Source organism: Centroberyx gerrardi, chromosome 13 (genome assembly GCF_048128805.1).
Source record: "Centroberyx gerrardi isolate f3 chromosome 13, fCenGer3.hap1.cur.20231027, whole genome shotgun sequence".
Classification (NCBI taxonomy): Eukaryota; Metazoa; Chordata; class Actinopteri; order Beryciformes; family Berycidae; genus Centroberyx; species Centroberyx gerrardi.
In genome coordinates this window covers 27416893-27441190 of record NC_136009.1, presented here as the reverse complement: position 1 = coordinate 27441190, position 24298 = coordinate 27416893, and the positions used below count along the sequence as shown (strand labels likewise).

General features: G+C 43.6%; 1 protein-coding gene across 1 annotated transcript in view; it reads left to right on the top strand.

The window, feature by feature from the left end:
* LOC139917389 (receptor-type tyrosine-protein phosphatase N2-like) overlaps positions 1-24298 on the top strand; it is a 186661-nt gene that overhangs the window by 114426 nt on the left and 47937 nt on the right. Inside the window, exon 11 of the mRNA XM_078287538.1 lies at positions 14231-14443. Within this exon, the coding sequence (XP_078143664.1) occupies positions 14231-14443 (213 nt within the window). The remainder of the gene's footprint in view (positions 1-14230; positions 14444-24298) is intronic.

Genomic DNA, 24298 nt, shown 5'->3' with positions numbered 1-24298 from the left:
GGCAGTGAGGAAGAAAGCGAGTGTGTATAGATATAGATACAGAGGGATGTATGTTGGAGAGACGAGGGAGTAAAGAGTGTGTGTATGATAGAAAAAGAGAAAGAAAGGGAAACATAGCTGTGTGTTTGCGTGTTTGTACGAGTGCATGTTTGAGATGCAGAGAGAAAAGCAGAGATAGAATCAGAGAAAGTGTGTGTGTGTGTGTGTGTGTGTGCATGAGCTTGGGTGCTGAAGTGTGTGTTTGTGCGTGCATGTGCATGTGTGCTGTCTTGCCCAAGGATCAGCACAGCAATTTGAAGCACCCAGACTCAGAAAAAGAAGCTTTCACTCGTCCTTGTCCTCCATGTTGTATATACAGTTCAATCCATTGTCCAGACCTTTCCTTGTAGTTCTTCTGCTATAATTCAAACTGTATGAAATACCTTGTCACAGTGCCCAGATGTTATGCATGCATACTGTACGTTGAAGATTTATGTCCCAGGGGGCGTTAGGGGCGAGGGGCTACCATATCATGCAGATGATGGCTCTTTTGTCTTGGGTGCCATCCCAAAAGACAAGGAGGGTGGGGGTAGGATGGCGGGTCACAGGAATCCAAAATATGTAGCACTGCACAAAGGACATCAGTTTGGTGGTCCTGGGCTGAATGAGCTGTCGTTTTGGTGAAAAACAAGAGAGAAAGCTTTTTTTTTTTTGTGTGTGTGTGTGTATCCGTCGGTGACCGTTTGAATATCACACGAGCCGTTTGCGGGTATCCGAGCGATGGCCAATGACAGCCTTTGGTGTCGCATCCATCTGACAAAGCTAACGGCGGAGTTGATGCCCGTGTCCCTCTGAAGCCGTCAGACAAAGAGGCAGACATGTCTGTTTTTAAGTTTGTCAGATGAGTGATGTTTGCAGAGCTCATTATGTGGAGACTGTTGGTCTAAACTCCTGTGTTCATCCATAGTTAATGACAGTAGGGACTTTGTCATTATGGGCATTCTGTAACATTCAAAGTGATAGCAGAGAATAGAGCCGAGCGCAGTGGTGCACAACAGAATGGAGCACAACTTTATTGTCATTGTCAATGTGCACAATATTTAAACAGCATACATAAGTAGATCATGGTAACTTACTGGAAAAGAACAAGTGTGGCAAGAGATAATTTGCAGTGATGAAACAAGTATATTGACTGTTGAAAAAAATTCACAGCAGACATGTTTATGTGTCCAAATGCTATTCTTGACTATATTAAAAGGTGCTACGTGTAGCATTTTAACATCAATAAATCCTTACCACGTTCATTTTGTGACATTAGTAAGTAAATAAGATTTTATTTATATAGCACCTTTTTAAAACAAAGTTACAAAGTGCTTCACAGGATACAGAAATACAAAAATATAGGGAATTCTGCTGGATCGCTTTACGGCACAAAACAGGAAGAGGGCTTTTTTGTTAGCAACATCCTCTATGTGACAAGAAGCAATGGGATTTATGGGAAATGTGGTTGTAATTTTCATAAACACTAATGTTAACAATACTGCTGGGGTGAAATAGCCATGATCTCTTTTGATTACACACCAAGGTATCACAATTAATTTGACAATGATACATTGAGCTTTAAAAATTTTATACACAGCACATTTAAGCTTTTCCTCGTGCTTGTGTGGATTTTGGAGCATGTGAAATAAAAACTTATGTCGATCTTATGCGACAAAATGAATGATGATTGAGAACTTAACATACCGTATTTCCTCTAATATTGGCCCGGGCCTTTATTTACCTCAACTGCAGAGGGTACCAGGCCTTTATTGGAAGCAGGCTTATATTAGAGACAGGCCTTTATTTCTAATTCCCTCTGTTTGATAAGTATATTTGCTCATATTTTAGTACGAAGCCTCCTTGTTTTCTGATCTGCTTCTGTTGGGGTTCGTTAGGTAGACGTTTTTTTGTTACTGCAATGCATTACGATAATTACGGTAATCGACGACGGCACGCTCCAGAGACTTCCGCCGGCCGAGCCGTCTTGTGGCACTTGTACGTTACTACAAACTACAGTTACATTATATAACAGGCAGCAGGAGTTTACCGGTATCCACCGTTGTTTGCATGTAAGCTGAAGCTAACTGAAGCTAACTGAACCTGGGCGCTGTTGTGTTCCCGGTGATCCGGCCGAGGTCACCAGGCGTCGGGAGGATCAATGCGGGCCGTGGGCGCGGTGGAGAGGACAGCAGCGGAGAGAGGAGACGGACACGGTCCAGCCATATACTAGGTTTTGACCTAGTCTTGTTTCCTTTGTTTTTTTCCCCGGCCTGTATTTGGGGCCGGTCTTTATTTGTTCGTGTCGACCACGCCCCCGGCCATTATCGGAGACCCAGCTTTTAATTGACTACAGGCCACTATTAGAGGATTTACGGTATGCCATTTGGTGGACATTTTCATTTTTCTGTTTTTATTTTTAGCGTGGGTGGCCCCAGTGGGAATGGAACCCCTAACCCTGACGGTGTTAGTGCCTTGATGTACTCAGCAAATATATGGCGTTGAATAGATGTAGTCGATGCGACAACCTGCACTAACACTGAAAACCCGTGTAAATGTAGCATGAAAATGGAAGTCATCCATCGGTGCTACCTGTATCATTCTGTAAAATCAGAAACTAAATATCTTTCTGATATCAGTTCAAAACAATTTCCAAAGCTATTTTAACATGATTTTTTTCTTGTCAAAATATTGAACTCGTCGGGGGTTGATGTTGAATTTGGCTGTTCCTGCATGTGACCATCTGTCAAAAGCTCGCTGGGTTTCCCACTGAGCCCCGCAAGACCTGGAAGACTGTGTAAGTTTAGAAAAGAAGTTTGAATTCTTCTGTCCAGCCCATGCAGTTTCCCCCGTTTTATAGCATGTGCGTGGATGTTTTCTATTCCAGCCGTCTAGCGGAGCGGGGAGCGGCCCTCTGACCCTCTGTCACCGCACACTAAACCTGATATCATCTTCCAGCCGTTACAGTGGCATGGGGCGGCATGACAGCAGCAATACAGCAAGCCGGCAGGAGGGATTCTGCTCACAGATAAGGTGGAAAGACCATTCAGTATCATGGGAGTTAACACAGTTCCCCGTATAGACAAAGCGGTTGCGCTCAAGTCTTCATAGAGCATCATATCTCAACTTCTGCATTGACATATTCTGAAATCCTTTGTGATTCAGTGCTGCTCAATGCATAGAGCAAGGTCCAGTACTATCTATACCAGGGTTGGGGGTTCGATTCCTGCCAGACCCGCCCATATTGGAAATGCATGCACCCATGGTACTGCAAGGTGCTATGAACTATGAACTCCAGTCAATATATTTTAAGAAAAGCATTAATTTATGGGGGGGGGGGTTTATCCCTAAAAGACTATCATGACAACTTACATCAGTTTCATACTACTTACTATGATATACACTGTGATTTTAGCTCATAAAGATTCAATTCAAATAAGCTTTATTGGCATGAGTGGAAGAGAACCAATATTGCCGAAGCATTTCAGTACATCTCGCAGTAATTAGGCCGTTAGATGCTAATAATAAATGCTAAATAATTAGTCCATAAAGACAGAAAGGTAAAAGCAAAACAAGAGAGTAGATCCTTGTAAGCCTAAAAAAGTCTATTCCTCAGATAATAAGGTGGGTGAAATGAGTTTAAGTGGGTTTATCCTTCATTACATTCCAGGTAATTTTTGCATTTTGGGGAGAAAAGAATCCTTTACCGATAGTTCAGCATTCAGTATCTCTAAAATAGAGAGGGACTCGGTTATCTATTATCACTTAAAAAGCACCATAGTCATTTCCATATTTAAATTTTGCGCTATCACTCTTTTTTAAGAGAGAGTGACACTTTTTGCAAAAACATTTTGGAACGAAACTTCGACTTTTACCTCCATGCTGAGAGAAGAGATGAGGCAGAGAGGACTTGGCACTCCCTGCGAGGAATAAATGAACAAGGTGGTTAAACCACTGCTTGTATGCTGTTGTTACAACTTGATAAGTCCTGAAATACAGAAAAAGAGAGAGAGAGAGAGAGAGAGAGAGAGAGCAGGTAGAGGTGGTGTGTGTGTGTGTGTGTGTGTGTGTGTGTGTGTGTAGGGGGGGGTAGAAAAGATAAAAGCCTAACGGGAAGTGATTTTCGTGCTGCTAAAAGGGAGGAAATGAGATATTGGCGCCCAAAGCTCCCTCACTCTCTCTTTTCCCTTTCTGTTAGCTTGTGTGTAGAGCGTACAGGGGTGGTGGGTTTTTTTTAGGGGGGGGGGTGGGGTGTGGTGGGGGGGGGGTAGGTATGTAGAAAGTGAAAGGCACTGGTTTTGCCCCCAGCCACCCCCTCCACCCCCCCCCCCCCCCCACCAACGCTCCACCACCCCACACAGTGCAGAGCAGGGTCCTCACTGCCTGCCACCTCCAGCTGTCGCCAAGGGGGACAAAAGGAGGTGTTGGGGGGGGGGAGTGAAGGAGGGAGGGGGGTAGGAGGGGGGGGCTGTTGAATAGAAAGATAAACTGAAGAGTGCCCCCCCCCCCCACACACCCAGGAAGGCCCTTGTCATCTGCATTAGGCAGCATCTCCTTTCTTTGCCCCCTCACCCGCTTTTCCAAGCCGCTCCGCACACAGGGGTAAGATGGCCGATTTTAGTCTCTACACACACACACACACACACACACACACACACAAGGATAGGTACACACACAACTGCATGCACATGCATATCTGTACACGCAGACCAAAAAACTTGCCCATGCATGAAAGCTAAAGTGTAAACAACTATTTGTGTGTCAGAGCACAAGTGCACACACATAGATACCTCTTAGACTTGCGCATATCAACACACACACACACACACACACACACACACACACACGTTACTCTCTTAATTTCCTCAGCCGCCCACCTCCCCCATGTTTGCTGCAGCTGTTAGTCCTCCATAGGGCTCAGCGCCTTCTCTCCTCTCCGCTGCTAATAACTCATTAGCCCTATTTGTTGATTGGGCCCGGGGGTGGTGCTGGGGTTTATGTCTGTGTGTGTGTGTGTGTGTGTAGAGGTGTGTGTGTGTGTTTGGAGTGGGGGGGGTAACCCGTACACAGGCAGGCGGTTGGCTACACTTTCTCTTGGCCAACGAAGAATATGTGTGAAATGTGTTTGTTAATCTGTGGTGAGGTCGAGAGCGACGTTTCCATCCAACTGTCCCGCAACTTTCAGCTGACTTCTGACATGTTGCATGAAGAAAAATGCAAATCAGGTGTGTTGTAGTGAATAAATCGTCTTCCTGAACGTCAAAAAAAAACCAAAACACTTCTACCAGAAAGATGGAGAAAGTCTTTCAAGAATTGATCAGTATCGATCAAGCTGTTATTGTTCTTTAATGTCAGCTGTATTTCATGACTTGGTAATATTCTAATGTGCCAAATAATTGTGAGAAAACCACGATGGAGACTTGATAGATGGGACAGACAGCAGGGTTGACATGATTTCTGGACAGACATTTTACATTTCAGACACTTTTCAGCTGTTGAATTGTTGCACAATAAGATTTAATTTTAGCTGTGTCATTTTTTGAAAAATGTGTTTCCATCATTATTTTGTCGCATTATTATCGCATATTTAATTGACAAAAAAAACTCACACGAGCGTAAAAAAAAAATTTGCGATATTCAGTAAATTGAATCTAAATTTTCTGTTTCCGTTTAGCAGTTCTGTTTAATTCAGTACATCATAGTTCAGAGGAAGAGAGAGAGAGAGAGAGAAATGAAAGTGAAAATTAGTAAAAATGTGGGTGATGGGACACTACTTTATAGATTAGTGCAAATAAATGCAGTTTGCAAAAATAAAATCAGCTTTCTGTAATAGTCGTTTAGGGATTTTTCATATCGGAGAGAATTTTGGTTTTACAGTTTTAGCTTTTCATATGGGAGAGTTTGAGCTGTATAGAAAAAGCCTTGAGATGTGAGCTGAGCTTCATATGCAGCACACTGCAGAAGATATTCCTCTTAATGTAGTCTGATATAGAGTCTTAAACTCTTCATTTAAAAGAAAGTGAAAAGGCACTTGTTTCCAAAACAAATCAGTCTTTTTTCTTGAATTGAGTGACATCATGTTGATACCAGAGAACTGAATGTTTGAAGATATTTCATCTTGTTTCATCTTCAAACTGCAGAATTCTTTTCATTTGTTATAAAGAAAATAATATTTTAAGACTGCATGACTTGTTGAGGGGGATCTCTTTGCTGTTCTCCATTCCTCCCCTCCTCCTTTCCCTCCTCCTCCACTCTTCTCCTATTCATCCTCCTTTTCTTCTCATCTTCTCCTCCTTCTCTCTTCTCCTCTCCACCTCCTCCTGCCCTTCTATTCCTCTCCTTCTCTTCTCCTCCTCTTCCCCTCCTCTCCTTATTCCTGTCCTTTCATCTCCTCTTCTCCCCCCTCTATTCCTTTTCTCACCTCCTCCTCTCCTCTTTCCCTCTTCTCTTCTCCTCCTTTCCTCCCATTTCTCCTCTCCATCTCTCCTCCTATTCCTTTTCACCCGCTCCCCTCTTCTCCTCTCCTCTTCCTCTCCTCCTCCTCCTCCTCCTCCTCTCTCTCCTGTCGGCAACATGTGGAGCCGTCGCCATGGCAACGAGGGGAGGTGACATGTGCGGTAGACAGGCAGGGAATGGAGGGAGGGAAGGCAGGGATATAAGGAGGAGCCCCACGGCGCACTTTGTAGTCTCTCTCTCAAAAAAAAAAAGAAATAGCATCTCATTCCTCTCTGTGGAAGTGGAGGCTGCCGGTCTTTACTCCTCTCACTCCTCCTCTCCTCTCTTCTCCTCTCCTCTCCTCTCCTCTCCTCTCTTTTCCGCACCGAATGCGTCAAGGAAAAGACGGGAGAGAAATCTGTCGGCGCCTTTTTCCGTCTGTTTGCAACGGATGAGGAGAATAGGAGGAGGAGGAGGAGAGGCGGAGGAGGAGAGGAGAACTTTTTTTTTTTTTTCCAAGGAGAGAGAGGAATTGACGGGAGGGGAGGAAACCCTCTCTCTCTCTCTCTCTCTCTCCCCTCCTCCTCCTCCTCCTCCTCCTCCTCCTCTGCCGGTGTGGTGTGGTCTCTGAGTCGGTGGTGTCAGTGCAACCGGAGTGGAATAGCAGATAGGAGCGGGAGGAGGTATCCGTCCCGACGCCTCGCCATGGATTTTCGGTAGGATTTGAATTGTTATTCTGCAGGCTAATGTGAGGCGATCCCCTCTGTGGCTTTTGATGCCGTTCTCTTCCTCCTCTGCACCTGTCTCAAATTTCATCACCAAATGCCAAAGATGTTGATGCGTTTTTCCTACTATCGCCGCTCTCCTCATCCATTCCCGTGTTTGCTCAGGGAGTGTTTTCTGCGCATTTTACGCACAGCGCCTTTTTCTGGCAGAATGTAAATGTCATTGTTGAGCTTTAATTTTGTTGCAGTCGAATGCAATTGCAGGATTTTGTTTCCTAAGAATGTGTCGCTACATTTTGCTTCGTGTGTCGTATCATTTCATTGATTCATCTCGGGCCAAAAACTAGAATTTGGCCCCTTTGAAGTGAGCGCGCAGTGGGAGTATCCGTGGAGCGCAGGGCTGCGTGCGGCTGCACCTCTCCAACATATCTCTGAGTAAAATTCAGTTCAGTGGGATTCACTGCCGGCTCGGTTTTCACCGGCTGCTGCTTCGCCCTGCCGGAGTGCACACTTCACCCCAAATCATGTTTTGCATCTTTTGCGCTTTACGTGGCAAGAGATATTCAACTTAGAGAAGTAGCCTCTTTTCCTATTTGCATATGACATTGGTGAGAGTTTGATTGATTTATGCTGAGATTTACGGGAAATGGAAAACATTAGAATTGAAATGAATCAATCTTGTTATTTTATTGGTATTGTAAATTGGAGCTGGCTGGGTAAATTAAGGTGTTTATTACCTTTTAGCTCGTTGTTGGGCTTTTTTTTTTACAAAGTACTTGTGTGTGTTTGCGCGCACACGTGTATTTGTGTGTACGTGCATGCATGTGTGTAAGTGTGTGTGTGTGTGTGTGTGTGTAAAACCACAAAGTCAGCATACGCATCTGTGTGTGTGTGTGCGTGTGTGCGCGTGTGTCTGCAGCAAAATCACATGTTAATCTACATGCTTTCATTTACTTATTTGCATGTGTAGGCTGTGTGCTCTGCCTGTGTGTGTGTGTGTGTGTGCGTGTGTGTGTGTATCCGCGGCGTGTTTCCGTGTGCCTGTTTGCTGAAAGGTTTAGTTAAAACCCCGGCTGAACTTTTTCAAAGCCCAGGCTGAATCGGAGGTGAGGGACGGATCTTTGTCTCAGCAGCAGTAGTAGTGGAGGGAAACAATAGCCGTCCGCCTCGCTCCCTCTGACCTTTTTTCACCCGTTCTGAATAAGCCAGAGCCGCGCAAATCCATCTGCCTTTTGTCTATGGGAGCCCGGCTAATCCCACAAACCCCCCCCCCACCCACCCCACCCCCCCAACCAGGAGACCTACCCCCCCCACCCCCCCACCCACCCCCCACCCAAAGCCTCCAGAGCTATCTCAAATCTCAGAATTCAACTCCTCATACCTAGATCTAGATGCACTTTGCCGCCTCTTATTTCTGCTTCACGCCCATCCGCCCATTTGTTTTGTCGTAAGCCAGTTTCGCCTAATTCTAATTTCTTGATTGGTTTCAGCAACTATTTTTACCCCCAACTGGAAAAGCAGATTCTTGTAAGAAGCCGATGCCGGTCGCTACCTACACACCACACACTGCGCGGATGGAACTGATAGAAATGGAATCGCTTTTTTATGCAAAAAAGTGAATGAAAAATTAATTAGAAGAGAAATTAAAAATCTATAAATATTCTATGCCGATACATTTCCGTTCCTCTCTCATTTCTTTTTCGAAGGGGTTTTATTCTTTTTTTTTTTTTTTTTTTTTTCTCGGTCCTGTTCAAAGGCGCCTGTCTGTCTGTAGGGAGTGTGTCTGATATTTGCTGAAAAGGGCTGAACCCAGGAGCGTACAGCCAGCCAGCCCGCATCCTTGACGGGGCTATGCTAATGCTTTTCAGAAATACTCAGTCAGGAGGAGCTGCATATGTCAAATCACGTTTGCCTATGTGAAATGAAAATTTGCAAGTACAATCGCTTTCAGGAGCAGATGGACAATAGAGCTGGAGGCATGAAAGGAACTCCCTTCTCCCTTTGGCTTCGCGGAGACAATATTTTCCTTTCATTTTCAGCCTCTCAGTGAAATAGATTTGATCGAAACGTCTGATTTTTCCTGCAGAAACAACCAGGATTTTTTTGCATTTCTGCGTGTGATAAAAAAAAGTGAGATCCGAGGCAGGAATGATGCAGATTAAAGTCCTGAAGTGTTATTTTTTTCCCGTTTCCATAAAGCCCGAATGTTCCTCTTTGCCCCCGAATCAACCCAAGACTTACGTACTGGTTACTGGCTCAAATCATTCACCCTGCTTATTTACAATTGTCCTAGCACCACAAAATTAAGGGACGTTAAATTTGCTATAATTTCTCTGCACTGAGCTGCAATTCAGCTTAACGGTAGCTGCTGTCTCCATCAAGCCCTCGCCATGTAATTTGATTGAAAGTGTTAAGCCTCAGGAGGGAGAGGCGAGAAAGGCCTTACAGCTGCAGCGCCGAACAGATATCCTCTTATTATCGCTAACCTTCTCTATAGGAAACACGGTATAGGTGACACAATTACGACAAGAATAGGTGCGAGTATAGAAACGGCTGCACAGATCCGGGCGTTCATCTCTTTGGGCGATACGTGCGATGCGATTGAAGAGATGAAATAGTCCTCCGCAAATAATGACTGCATGGCTCCTGCGTGCGCGTATTTGCGTTTCACATGCCCCGCCATCCTGAGCAAACATTTGATTTTCAATCATTGCAAATTTCTGCTACATCTGCCTCTGCAGCGCAGTCAGAATCGTTGCTCATTTTTCATAGCTGTGAACTAACTACTCATACCCCCCAGCACCCCCCCCCCCTCGCTCTCTCTCTCTCACACACACCACCCTTCCTCTCGCACACCTCCACCCCCCCACCCCCCGCCCCTCCACCTTACTTCACTATCACTGACAACTGCAACCAAACTTGATTAAGCAGGTGGGGTCAGGCTACATTTGTTTGAATCAATAGACGGACATGCTAGGCAGCCATGATAAAGAGGCTGGGGGGTTGGGGGGGGGTTGCAGGGGGGTGGGTGGGTGGTGGTGCGTTGGAAACAACAGCATCTGTCCCGTGAAAGATGACTGAGCTGTTACAGTTAGGGCCTTGAATTATGGGCCATTACTAGCCGAGCAAGATGCAATCCCTCTCCATGAAAGTTAATTTGACAAAACAATGAGATGACTCGGGAGTAAAATGACAAATGAAGTTATTTGATCCATGAAAAAAAAAAAAAAATACATTTTGCAAAAGATGATTGGAATGAAAGCATGTGGAATCAGCAGTAATGCATTATTAATGGGCGTGCCAGGCCCGCGGTACGTCCAGGCTACTGCTCAGCTAGTTTTGTTTATGATGTTTCCTTAACAGCGACACAACGCCGACCGATCTTTCTGCCGCCATCTTTTACATTAAAACCGCATTAATGAAAAGAACCATTAAAAATACACAACCGACTACAATCGATTGTATCTGCGTTTACGAAGCGCTAATGCAATATTAATATCTGCAGCCATACAAAATCCAAGGTAAACAGACTCCCTGCATTATGTTTATTACTGATTTATGAACAGTCTCGGTAGTAAGTTGCGGTTACTAGTTGACAAATCTTTTATATGTACTTCAGAGCTGAAATTCTCACATTTTTTGTTACGCTTTTTTTTTTTTTTTTTTTTTTTCAGCAAGGAGAGAATACTCTTTAGTGCTGCGCCCCAGTCAGAGACGCCCACTGTTTCCTTTCAAGGCCGCCACATTACTATGCAACCAGCTTTTACAGTACGGCTTAGAGCTCCCCAAGCAAATTGGACGCCCCACAAAGCATCGGACAACTGTTGTCCCCCATTGTGGGTCTTTCTGCAGGCCCTCTTTATCAGGTGCTGAATGCAGCAGCGGCAATGAATGAAATCATAGGGGGGTGGGAGTGGAGAGGGGGGGCATCATCGAGTGGCGATGAAGGAGGGATGGTGTGTGTGTGTGTGTGGGGTGGGGGGGGTGTGGGGGGGGGGGGGTAGTACTCTCTGAAACCTCACAAGCATTCCAGAAGAATCCCTGTGCGCTCCTGTTCCCACCTCCCAGGGTTTTTCAGGGTTTTCGGGGTTTCAGGAGGGATGCGGCAGGGTTGCCCCCTCTCCCCCCTGCCGCTTTCAAAGCCTCGTTTCCATTAACTCTCCACACCGCACCTCGCCTAATCTCCATGACCTCTACCACCGAGGGACAGGGATTTTTTTTTTTTACCCCTCTCTTGCCCTCGAGACAAGCTTGCTGCCTTTATGTGACGTTAAGATCACCACAGCATTGCCTTGGGTTTTTCTAGACACTTTTCCTAAGCAGGGTTTGAGAATAACACCAAACGAGCTGAATACATGCAGAAAAATCCATCACCCACCATCCAATAACTAACTATTAAGAACCTTTTAATATGCCAAAGAACCATATTGAAAGGCTCTTTGTGGAACCAGAAATGGCTCTTCTGTGGCATCACTCCGAAGAACCATTCTTGGTTCTAGTTCACACCTTTATTTTTCTGTGTGTATGCAGCATAAAATTATTATCAGAGTAAGTTAATGACGAGCCATACCAGGCCTTTATAACAGTGTACCAGCAAAGTGGGTGGAAATTCATTTTTTACAGTGCTGTAAAGAATGATGACACAAAAAAACACGTAGCTAATTATTCCCACCTTGTCAAAAGCAGCAGCGAGTCAAGCAAAGCTTTTTTTTTTTTTTTTGCTATTGATTTCTTTTGATAATTCTTTGTCAGGGGGAATTGTAGGCCTTGTCATAGGGATTGCAATTTGCAGCTCTTCACTATTGGTCCTTGCCTTGCTCTGCATTGTTGTCAAGATCATTACGCAGTGTGTAATAATGGGGAATTATGTTGCCTATTGTTAACTCTTGGTAGTCAGGTAAAACGCAACAGGCCCATTATCTTGAAATGAACTGCATGCAGCAGTTTGAGCAGCGGCTCATAATGAACAGCTCAATGAAACTCCCCTCTCAAATTATAGTCAGGGTGGTTTTTATAAACTCAAGCAGTAGTTCAAACAGCGACTTTTATCACACAGTACGTGCAGGGGAGGAAACGGTACTAAAACATCCTACTCAAGCAGAAGTACTGTTACCTTGCTGCAATTGTACTTATATAGAATAAAATTACTGGTGTAAAATCTAGTAGCTGATTTAAAATGTCCTCAGAGTAAAAGTTCCTGAGTTCCTCTTTAGAAAAGAGAACGTTGTTAGCTGTGATCTTTTCCATGTGATTCTAAAAGGAGAGAGGTCAGAGTTCAAACTGGATTCTTTTCACTGGAAACATTAGAAATGACAAAATAAAGTGCAGAAACAAAGTAAAGTCAGATTCCTCTTCTCACTGTGAATGGATCCACGGTACAATACTTCAGTAAAAACGTACTTAAGTAAAAGTAAAATTACTGACTTTAAAAAAGCGAGTCAATTACAGCAACATGAGTAAATGTAATTAGTTACTTCTGAGCCTGAGTACGTGTCCATTGTGTTATCTTAAGCAGCGGACTGCGTAAAAAGAAATGTTTCACCTCCAGTTGTTTTCTGAAGGATCTGGTTCTGGATCAAAGTGCTCCAGAGGTCGGACCTGGCAAGGCGCTCGCTCAAGACGGCAGAGCGTCTGTCGCCGCCATTCAGAGCGACAGAAAATTCCACCAAGACGCGAAGACGAGGAATATAGCAAACGGTGTTTCAGGCTGTCTGGAGACATCCTGAACGCTTTGCTAAACAGGAGTTTATGTATTCTGCGCACTCCTGGGCACAGATGGTGGAACAAACGCTTGTGATTATACTTTTCATCGAGCACAGTGATATGCATATTTATGTCTCTCCAAAAAAAAAAAAGAAAAATAGAACCATGTGATTTATACTCTCGTCTCCTAATGTAGAATCAAACATCTTTAGGATCTCACTGGAAACAAAGATAGATTCATGCGTTTTGAGGTGGGGAGGGGGGTTTCAAATACATCTCAAGTGAAGGTTTTCAAGCCGCCCTAAAGGATTTTTTTTTAGCTTGTCCTTTAATAAGCCATTTGGTGCATGCTTTAATCACAGGGCGTCAAGACATGTGCAATGGAGGGCCGAGCACCTGCAGGTTTTTGTTCCAACCAAAGACTCCACCAGGTGGTTCCACTGTTTAACACACCTTCAGCCAGAGAGGAGGAGCTAACCAGCCAAAATCACCTGGTCGAGTGTTTGGTTGGAAGGAAAATCAGCATTCTAACACCTCTGCTTTAATCCAAAGCACTGTCCTGTACCAAGAGTTCACATGTTTTCCACATGGGCGTCCCAAGGTGGAATCCAAACCTTTATCTTGGCAGTGTTAGACCCACGCAGGGAATGGAACCACTAACTCTGGCAAAGTACACACATAAAGATAATCATAAAAAAGCAGCAGTAACTAGGGCTGCACAATTAATCGATAAAAAAAAATGCAATATGAAGTACTTCAATTTCCAAAATCGCATGAGACAATTATTTTATCAGAGTGGTGGCTGCTCAAAATGAACTCTACCACCTAAACGTGATATTCTGCTGCTGAGCCCAATTTCTGACCTCATTTCATTGTGTTCAAACAGAGCAAATCTTAAGCAACAACATCTCAGTTTTTCATTAAAAATATTTCTTGTTTGCTGAAAAATCCAAAATATTGAAAACATCCATGTTAACGAGTCATTTAGTCTCATATTCAGCCTTCAAATTCAATGCAGCTTCACTTGTTTCAGGAATTTGTCTGTCTTGAAACAAGCCAGAATAAGGCAGATCACTGCACTACTATCAAGAAAATGACATTTGATTCTACAAAATTCTTGAAACAAGTTGATTTGCATCGGAAACAAGTGAAATGATCAAACCCCAGTGGCAGATTTTTTCACGTATTTTAAGAAAATTACGATTTTAGGACTCAATAACAGGCTAAATGTCTTGTTAAGATGGAGATTTTTAGCAGTGCGTATACTGTATTGCAATTTATATCGCAGTATGATTATTTGTCAGTGTGGTGTCAGTAACCCTCTGTAACTGTTGTTTTGTGGCCCGCAGGGAAGCAAGATCAACCAGATCCCCACCAAGTACAGCCAGACGGAGTCGACCAAGTTCCTCATCCTCACGGTGGTCTCCATCCTGTGCATCGTGGGCGTCCTGCTGGCCTCCACCGTGGTCTACTGCCTCCGCCACCGCTCACACCACAAGCTCAAAGAGAAGCTCACCAACCTGGGAACGGACACCGGCAGCGATGCTACCGCCACCTATCAGGTAGGAGGCGTCACTGCACCGCCATCTGCCCGTTTGTTGTAAAAAGAGTAACAGTAATGGAGAATATTTGAGGGAAATTGTGGTTTTATGATGGTGTAGCAGTATCTACACTACCAGTCACAAGTCTGGACCCACCTGACTGAATGTTCTGTGTTTTTTATTCTCTTAAAGACATTTTGATCTAAAGGCTTCTGCTTAAATGCTTGAAATGTGTTTCTTAGACAAATATAAATAGTGAAGTTGATCCTATGTATGAATTTCTTTCCAAAGCCTTTGCCTTTCCATCAAGGCAAAGGGCAGCTACTTTAAAGAATCTAAAATATAAGATAGTTTTGATGTTTTTAACACTTTTTTGGTCGCTGCATAATTCCATTTGTGTTATTTCATAGTTTTGATATCTTTACTGTTATTCTAAAATGTGGAAAATAGTAAAAATAACGAAAAATGCCTGTGTCCAAACTTTTCACTAGTAGTGTACCACAAAAATCAAACAGGACAGTCCTAACAGAATGTCAGTTTATTATTGGAAGTGGATGGTTTTATCCCAAGTGCTTTACCTTGAGTGCATACATTTTTAGTAGGTCCCGATGGGAAAGAAAGCCTTAACCCTGGCAGTGTTGGCACCATGCTCTCCTCATAATAACATGCTTTACCAAACCAACAGCACAGTTTTCATCCTATATTGATCCATCATATCCTATACAAAGCTGTCCAGTGATTTTAGTGAGTTTCCAGACCTATCAATTTTTGTTTGTGATGTTTTTAGTCAAATGATCTCACTGCACTGGCAGATAATATTGCTGGTTTTGATAAATTTCATACTTGATACATGCCAATATGACATCATCATAGAACAATGAAGAAAATCTGGAAACAAGAAACTTTCTCCAAGACAATTTGAAGACTTTTATTAAGTAAATGTCCTGAAACAAGTTACATTCTCCTGAAAAAAAAAGTCAAATTTGTTGAAACCGGTAAAATTATCTGCCATTTCACGAAGAAAAATTGTAAAATTGGCTTGATAAGTCTGGATACAAGATGAAATAACTCAACAAGTCTGTCAGTTTGAGCAGTGTGTGATGAGACTGGAGTGGTGATGTGTGCTGATGGCTGTATCCAGTTCCCTGCTGTATTTTATTGTTTGGGACGTGAAGTAATATCACCAATCCAACAGGTTTTCCACCTCAAGTCATTTCCATTCCCCCCTCTGCTTGCTGTAATTATCCTTTGGCCGGAATAGCAGGGTGTGAAATTTAATTTACAGAATCCAATATTAAGTGGCTTTTTGAGCAAAGAATTAGATTGAGATTTTTCCGTCTCTCTCCCTGACCTTTTCCCCACCATGTTTTTAAATGAGAGTGGTCCTGTGAGCATTGATTTTATAATGAGCCCGGCCCATCCCTTAAGTGCTTACATTTTATGCTCTTCTCCGGGGATTTTTAACTCCCGAAATAGACTGTGCTGCAGTGTCGAGGTTTATTTCATCGCGGGCAACTTGTAAAGATTCTGGATATTATTTTTACATTCAGGTTTATTTGCCAATGACAAGAGGAGATCGAAACGTAAAATATCGCCGTAAAAAAAAGGCATTCTTCCCGGGACGATTTCACAGGATTGATTTGCCAAGTAAAAGCAGACAGAGGAGCGCTCTTTCTGCAAATCTCCCAGATTTAATGTGACCAATCACAGGCTGACATTTCAGCTGCACGCCTTCCTCACAGCCTGTATAAAATATTTGCTTTTTCTCAGCGTTGGAAACTTATCTTCACGGTTACTTGCTTTTGAGATTCGGTTTAAGCCTTTAATTGGAAAATGCTAATTAAGATACGCACGTGAGAGTGTGTTTCTTCACTGTTATCTGATTAATAAGCAACAAAAACATTCATGTTGCTCATTCTGGGAAGTTTACCCAGACTCCCAGAGCCCGGCCGGCGGATTCTCTTTTGCGTCGCGTCTCTTCCGTCGAGTCTCGCCCTCCGCAGCGCCGCCGCTCATCCTCCCTGAAAGACCTCAGTGTTCAGCTCCCATCTTAGCCGTGTAAGCCTCCTCTCTTTGTCAGCGCTGCTGTGTGGAGGGATTCCCTGGGTTGGATTCAGTCTGTGTGTGTGTGTGTGTGTGTGTGTGTGTGTGTGTGTAGTCTCTAGGGCTACATGCAATTAAAGCAGACAGGAAGCGGCAGGCTGCCTGACGGCCGTACTACTGCAGCTCCTTCATGCTGGCTGTCACACACACACACACACATTCACACTCACACAGACACACACACACACATATATATACACGTACACATGCACACACACACCAGCCATTGCATGTTAATGATTCCCGTCCTTGGCGCGTTTTGTTTGAGGCCTCGTTTCCATGCATTCACACACACACACACACTCACACACACACACACACACACACACACACACACACACTCACACACACACACCCCGTCTTGCGTGTACGTCACGGTGCCACCGGCTCTGTCTCTGAGTCTCCCGCACCTCGGCTCTCCACTCCCCAGCCTGTCAATCAAACGGTCCCGGTGAAAGCGCGGCGCGGGATTGGCCGACGCTGACAAAGGGGACGTTTGATTGACAGGCGTCGACGGAGGAGTGTGTGCTGCTCGTCTGTGTGTTTGGGCGGGATCGGTCACCCCCCCCCCACCCCTCCTCCGGATTATACTGCTGCCGACTCGTTCTTCCTCACAACCGATTTAATCTTGTATTTGCCAGTGGGTGAGATCATTCCACTGCAGCTCAAGGATTTCCTCAAATCAAGTGATATTATCTTGAAATGAGATCGCGATCGGTCTTATTCCAAGATATCGTCACCTGCACCGTGACCGTTTTTTTGAAACTAGTGAAATTATCTCACTCCATTTGCATATTTTCCTCAAGATTTTAAGACTCAAAACAAGATTAAATGATTTGTTCAGATGTACATTTTGTCTCTTTTACTCTCGCTCCGGATTTTTCTGTTTTCTGAGATCGGCTCCCCTGCCCCGCCTCACCCAGCCTCTGTTCTCTTTCTCCTCTCTCTCTCTCTCTCTCTCTCTCTCTCTCCCTCTCTCTCTCTCTCTCTCCCTCTCTCTCTCTCTCTCAATTCAGTCTCAAGAAGCTTCATTGGCACGATAAGATCATCCTTACGCTGCCAAAGAATGAGTGCAAAACACATTTCCAGTACATCTCAATTTAGATTAAACAAGCAAACAAAAACTCTCCCTCGCTCTTTTGACCGTCCGATACGTTCTCTCTCTCCGCCTCACTTCTGTTTTTTACTTCCTGCTTCTCCTCTGTTTTCCTTCCTCCACTTCTTCCTGCTCTCTCCTGCTTTAAGGTTTGACCAACACAGTTTACTGATATCAGCCTTTTATTAAAAGTCAGTGTCGTCAACCTCCAATATGATGGATATGATGCAGTTTGTTTGATTACATATTTAGTGTAGAATTGATCAATACTGCACTGGCTGTCAAGTAGTAGTAGTAGTAGTCATAGTACTGATGAGTTGTAGTGTCTCATGGTCTAAATCAGTGATACTCAGACGATATGATAGAACTTTATTGCCAGATTTCTCCGAAATTTGTCATGCATCATAGCTCCATTTTAAAAAAGAAATACACATCATGCACAGTGAACGCACAATCACACTACACTCAATAATTAACTCAAATTAAGTCAATAACTCAAAGTCTGGTGGCGTCATCCAAATCAAATTCATAGATGATTAATTCATAAAAACTTTCTTTCTTAATTCATTAATATATATTTATTTCTACAGATTACAGTTTTGAAATATGTGATAAAGGAGACAATATTTCTGTTGGTTGTTGGCTGAAATTTTAAAAACCAAAAGAAAATGACCATTTTATCCACTGGGCCCCTTCTCCTTTTCCAAATCCCTGGTGGTCCAGATGCTGTTTCAGAGGCTTTCCCACCCTGACATGAATAAAATCCTGGGGGGAAACACTGAATACTTTTTTGGGGCATGAAAATGGTCAAATGTAAAGATATTGAATATCGGCACAAAATATCAGCTATCAGCAGCTTCAATCCAAAAACATGATCAGTTTCCCATATCTGATATCTGTGGAACCCCATCCTGCACCCTTTCCCCTCTGGCTTCCATCAACTGCCGACTCCTCCCTCTCCCTCGGGTCTTTCCCTAAACCGCCCCCTCCCTCCCTCTCTCTCCCCCCCCCCCCCCCTCCTCCCCTCCACCATATTGTATCAGGTCCCCCTTTATTTGTTTGTTTGTTGAGGCGCAGAGGCGACGGCCCCTACATTTGTTTGGGAAGGGAAGGGCATGTAAACAGAGGCGCCCCTGTGGGCCAGCTAGGCCATGCCCCCCCCCCCCCCCCCCCCACGCCCCAAAGCCCCCGAACCTCCAAACCCCCGACCCCCCCCCTCCATTAGGCTTTTATACAGACGGGTGCTATGGGTGGCACACGCCTCCCCAGCCCGACACGCCCTCTGCCGCCCCGGGGCGATGCGTGACTCGAGACGCTCACGTGTCGCCGGGCGGATTCTCTGGCACCACGCCATGAGGAGGGACCGCCGGGGTTTTCTTTTAACCTTTATTTATCCGGGGGAAGGTTGACGGGAGCACACATGCTCTTTTCTCAGCACTGACTCCAGGCACACTAACTGAGCGGCTCCGCAGCAGCAGTCGCGGGGTTAAATGCCTTGCTCATGGGCAGCTCGACCATCTCATTCACACTCTCCCTTCACACAGTAACGGAGCAGAATGTAACTGTGCTGCGCTCATCGATTTGTACTTTATTTTGTGGCAGCTGAAAAAAATATTGTAAAAGAAGAAACAAATTATTTTTATGTCAGGGCATTTATTTTGTTTCGGGACGCTAAATAAAATGATTTTCAGGAAGAACAAAAACAAAAGGTATAGGCAGGTTTGCCAGAAGTCAGAGAAACGTGTATTTCAATTAATAAAAAAACATATACCCCCTTAAAGTGAGGTGGTATAGTGGCTGTTTGAGACATTCTGTGGATCGATTACACTCTTGCTCTCTATGAATCTTGGCATCAGGCCGGTATACTTGCAGACAGCCATCTTCTCCAGTTCTTTACCCATCCTGCTCCTGCAGCCAGACCCAGCCGGCTCCTCCCTCAGAGTGCAGCGGTGAACTCGGCCTCACACAGCAGCTGCACAATGCATTTTATTCCAGGCTTTTGGCTGACAGTCTTACCTAGAGGAACCTGCACCGAGCGAGCAGTGAGGGCCTCAGTGTCCTGCTAGAGGACCTGCTGATGGGACACACAGCTGTTGAAAATCAAAAGTCATGCCAGGCTTTCCAGGCTGTTTCTCTGTAGCCGTGTTCAGGGGGAACCTGAACACAGCTTTCATATTTCAACAAGCCCACACGGTGAACTTTGCCGTCGCAGCAAATCTTTTATGATGTAATTAAAACTGCTTCAAAATGGCTTCCCCCCGAGAGCCAATTAGAGGACAAAAAGGCGAAAATTTGAAGGAACAATATAAACCAGGACAGCTTTAGAGTCTAAACAACGCATATTTACAGCGCCTCTAAAGTCCCACCTCCCTCCACCTCCGCTCCCCCCCCCCCACGCCAAGCTGTGGCCGTACAAACACAAGCGTCTTTATTTACAGCTTATTGATTTTCAACGATACGCACTTTATCAGGTGGCGAGACGCGTCGCGTTAATCACTGTGGTTTATGATCTGGATGAGAGTCTGCTGTGCATTTGCTTTATATTTCTGTATTTATGCCTATAACTACAGTCTGGGTGAGGGGAAACTAATGCACTGCAAAAAAAACATCCATCTTTTCTTATAACAAGTAAAGAAATCTGCCAATGGGGTTCGATGATTTCACTTGTCTCCAATGCAAATCAACTTGTTTCAAGAATTTCGTAGAATCGAGTGTCATTTTCTTGGCAGTAGTCCAGTGCAGTGTCGACAGACTGACACTCATTTCTAGAAAATTCCTGAAGCTGCATTGGGAACAAGTGGAGTTATCTCACCTAAATGGCAGAATTTTTCTCTTGGTTTAAGAAAAATAAGATTTGAAGGCTGAATATGAGACTGAATGATGAAAACCAGAATATAAACTACTCACCAAGATCAGATTACTTCCCATTCATTTGAATGAGGCAAGAAAATAGACTGAAAACTGACATTGAACACGTCGGTGAACAGATTCAACAACAGATCCTGCTGCTGTGATTCTCAGCTGACTGTTGGTCCGACGCTTTAGAACAGAATTTCAACAAATAGCATTTTTACTGATAGAAGAGAACATAGCGGAGGGATACCATTTAGGAGAGATAGTTCCTGTTTGGGAGACCGGATCTACTTTTATTTTTAAATACTAATTTTAGTGTTAAATCAAGAATAGAAATGCAAAATGACGACGTACCTATTTCTGCTTTATTGTCTTAAAAGCAGGATCTGTTGTTGAATCTGTTCACCAACGTGTTAAATGTCAGTTTTCAGTCTATTTTTGTGGCTCATTCAAATGAATGGGAAGTAAAAATCCGAACGCTACAAACTCGTCCAGCTGCATCTGATCTTGGTGAGTAGTTTATATTCTGGTTTCCATAGCGGCCAGGTGCTGAATAACCCCCATGTTAAAACTAAGTGGAATATCGCTTTAAAATGGACGTTTTTTGCAGTGTTTCCAGAGCTGTGTGTCCTTGTGTGTGTGTGTGTGTGTGTGTGTGTGTTTTCATGTGTTTGCTTACGTTCGATGCGAGCACGCCTGTGTTTGCTCCCTCCAGCAGAGCGGCCAGCCTCCCTCAGCCAGGTAGCACTTTAATAATCTCCATGCAGTTATGAGTCTGCGGTCCGGCCGATGGATCAATGTCACCGCGCCGAGCTGCAGGAACATCAGTCAGACCAGATACACACTAATGAAGCCCCGCTCAAATTACCTCCGCTGTCAATCAAACACACTGTTAGTTAATCATCAGCATCTCTCTCATTAGGAGACACACAGATACCCGCTGAGATTTAGTCTGGCTCTTCGGTTACAGTCGGCCTCCTTCTGCACTCAGAGAATTAACATCCAGATTTAAAAGGATCCATCCATCCATTTTGTTTTTGTGCAAATGAGTTCCACAGAATATAAGCAGTGGTGGAAGTACTGTTACTTTGCTGATATTTTACTCAAGTAGAAGTAAAAGTACTGCTGTAAAAATCTACTTAGAGTAAAAAGTGTCTGATTTAAAATGTCCTCAGAGTAAAAGTTCCTGAGTTCCTCTTTAGAACAGAGAACGTTGTTAGCTGTGATCTTTTCCATGTGATTCTAAAAGGAGAGAGGTCAGAGTTCAAACTAGATTCTTTTCACTGGAAACATTAGAAACGACAAAATAAAGTGCAGAAACAAAGTAAAGTCAGATTCCTCTTCTCACTGTGAATGGATCCACAGTTTGTCAGTTTACGTTGATCCAGTTTCTGCTGCTGATGGAGAGACACAATCTGTTCTGTGATGGATGGATTTAAAATGGAGTGAAGGACAATACTTCAGTGAAAATGTACTTACGTAAAAGTAAAATTACTGACTTTAAAAAATAGTACAGTACACAAAAAAGCGACTGAATTAGCAACAGGAGTAAATGTAATTAGTTACTTCCACCCTTGGCAAATACTCAAAAAAGTACACAAGTACACAAAAAAACGACTCAATTACAGGAACATGAGTAAATGTAATTTTCTCACGTTCTTACTTTTACTTAAATACGTTTATACCCCTTTGCATATGTGATACAGTATCTAGAGTGTGTGTTAGTGTTGTAGTTCTGAGTCTACAAGGTATCTGTAAGTGTGTCGGTTGGTGCTGGTTGGTGTCGGTTGGTGCTGGTTGGTGTCGGTTGGTGTCGGTTGGTGCTGGTTGGTGTCGGTTGGTGCTGGTTGGTGTCGGTTGGTGTCGGTTGGTGCCGGTTGGTGCCGGTTGGTGTCGGTTGGTGCCGGTTGGTGTCGGTTGGTGCTGGTTGGTGTCGGTTGGTGTCGGTTGGTGTCGGTTGGTGTCGGTTGGTGCTGGTTGGTGTCGGTTGGTGTTGGTTGGTGTCGGTTGGTGCTGGTTGGTGTCGGTTGGTGTCGGTTGGTGTCGGTTGGTGTCGGGTTAGGGTTAGTGTTAGGGTTAGTGTCGGTTGGTGTTAGGGTTAGGGTTAGGGTTAGGGTTGGTGTCGGTTGGTGTTGGTTGGTGTTGGTTGGTGCTGGTTGGTGTCGGTTGGTGTTGGTTGGTGTTGCACAGTGTGTAATCACACTGTCTGTCTGTGTCCTGTGTGAAGTGTCACAGTCAGAGCTCGCCCACTGGGAGTCACTTAGAGCCGGCGGCGAGGAAAGCTGCGACACGGTGTCAACATTTCATTGCGGTCACGTCTGCGGCAGACACAACGACAGCTTGCTCAGACGTGAGGATGAAGACGTCGTGTTGGCAGGCGGAGACCGCTGGCACACTTTTTTTTTTTTTTTTTCTCAAAACTTTTTCAAAACTTGTATTTGTCCAGGGAGAGGTTTTGGTTTTGCACACATGCTGTTTTCCACTGACGGCTGGAAGCTGCCCAGCAGCAGCAGTTGGAGGTTAAGAGTCTCGCTTAAAGGGCGGCAAAGTTTTATTCCTGCACTATCCAGATTTCTCCAGACTCTTAGTTTAGTTTAGTTCAGTTCAGTTCAGTTCAGTTTAGTTCAGTTCAGTTCAGTTCAGTTCAGTTCAGTTCAGATCAGATCAGATCAGATCAGATCAGTTCAGTTTAGTTTAGTTTAGTTTAGTTTAGTTTAGTTTAGTTTAGTTCAGTTCAGTTCAGTTCAGTTCAGTTCAGTTCAGTTCAGTTCAGTTTCGTTTAGTTTAGTTTAGTTCAGTTGTTTAGTTCAGTTCAGTTCAATTCCGTTCCGTTCCGTTTCGTTTCGTTTCGTTCAGTTCAGTTTAGTTCAGTTCAGATCAGTTCAGATTAGTTTAGTTTAGTTTAGTTTAGTTTAGTTTAGTTCAGATCAGTTCAGATCAGTTTAGTTTAGTTTAGTTTAGTTTAGTTTAGTTCAGTTCAGTTCAGTTCAGTTCAGTTCAGTTTAGTTTAGTTTAGTTTAGTTTAGTTTAGTTTAGGTCAGATCAGATCAGTTCAGATCAGTTTAGTTTAGTTTAGTTCAGTTCAGTTCAATTCAGTTTTGTTTAGTTTAGTTTAGTTCAGTTGTTTAGTTCAGTTCAGTTCCATTCCGTTCCGTTCCGTTTCGTTACGTTCAGTTCAGTTCAGTTCAGATCAGTTCAGATCAGTTTAGTTTAGTTTAGTTTAGTTTAGTTCAGTTCAGATCAGTTCAGATCCGTTTAGTTTAGTTCAGTTCAGTTCCGTTCCGTTCCGTTCCGTTCCGATCCGTTCAGTTCAGTTCAGTTCAGTTCAGTTCAGTTCAGTTCAGTTCAGTTCAGTTTAGTTTAGTTTAGTTTAGTTTAGTTTAGTTTAGTTTAGTTCAGTTCAGTTCAGTTCAGTTCAGTTCAGTTTCGTTTGGTTTAGTTTAGTTCAGTTGTTTAGTTTAGTTTAGTTCAGTTGTTTAGTTTGGTTTAGTTTAGTTCAGTTGTTTAGTTTAGTTTAGTTCAATTGTTTAGTTTAGTTTAGTTTAGTTTAGTTTAGTTTAGTTTAGTTTAGTTCAGTTGTTTAGTTTAGTTTAGTTCAATTGTTTAGTTTAGTTTAGTTTAGTTTAGTTTAGTTTAGTTTAGTTTAGTTCAGTTGTTTAGTTTAGTTTAGTTTAGTTCAATTGTTTAGTTTAGTTTAGTTCAGTTGTTTAGTTCAGTTCAGTTCAATTCCGTTCCGTTCCGTTTCGTTTCGTTTCGTTCAGTTCAGTTCAGATCAGATCAGTTTAGTTTAGTTTAGTTTAGTTTAGTTTAGTTCAGTTCAGTTC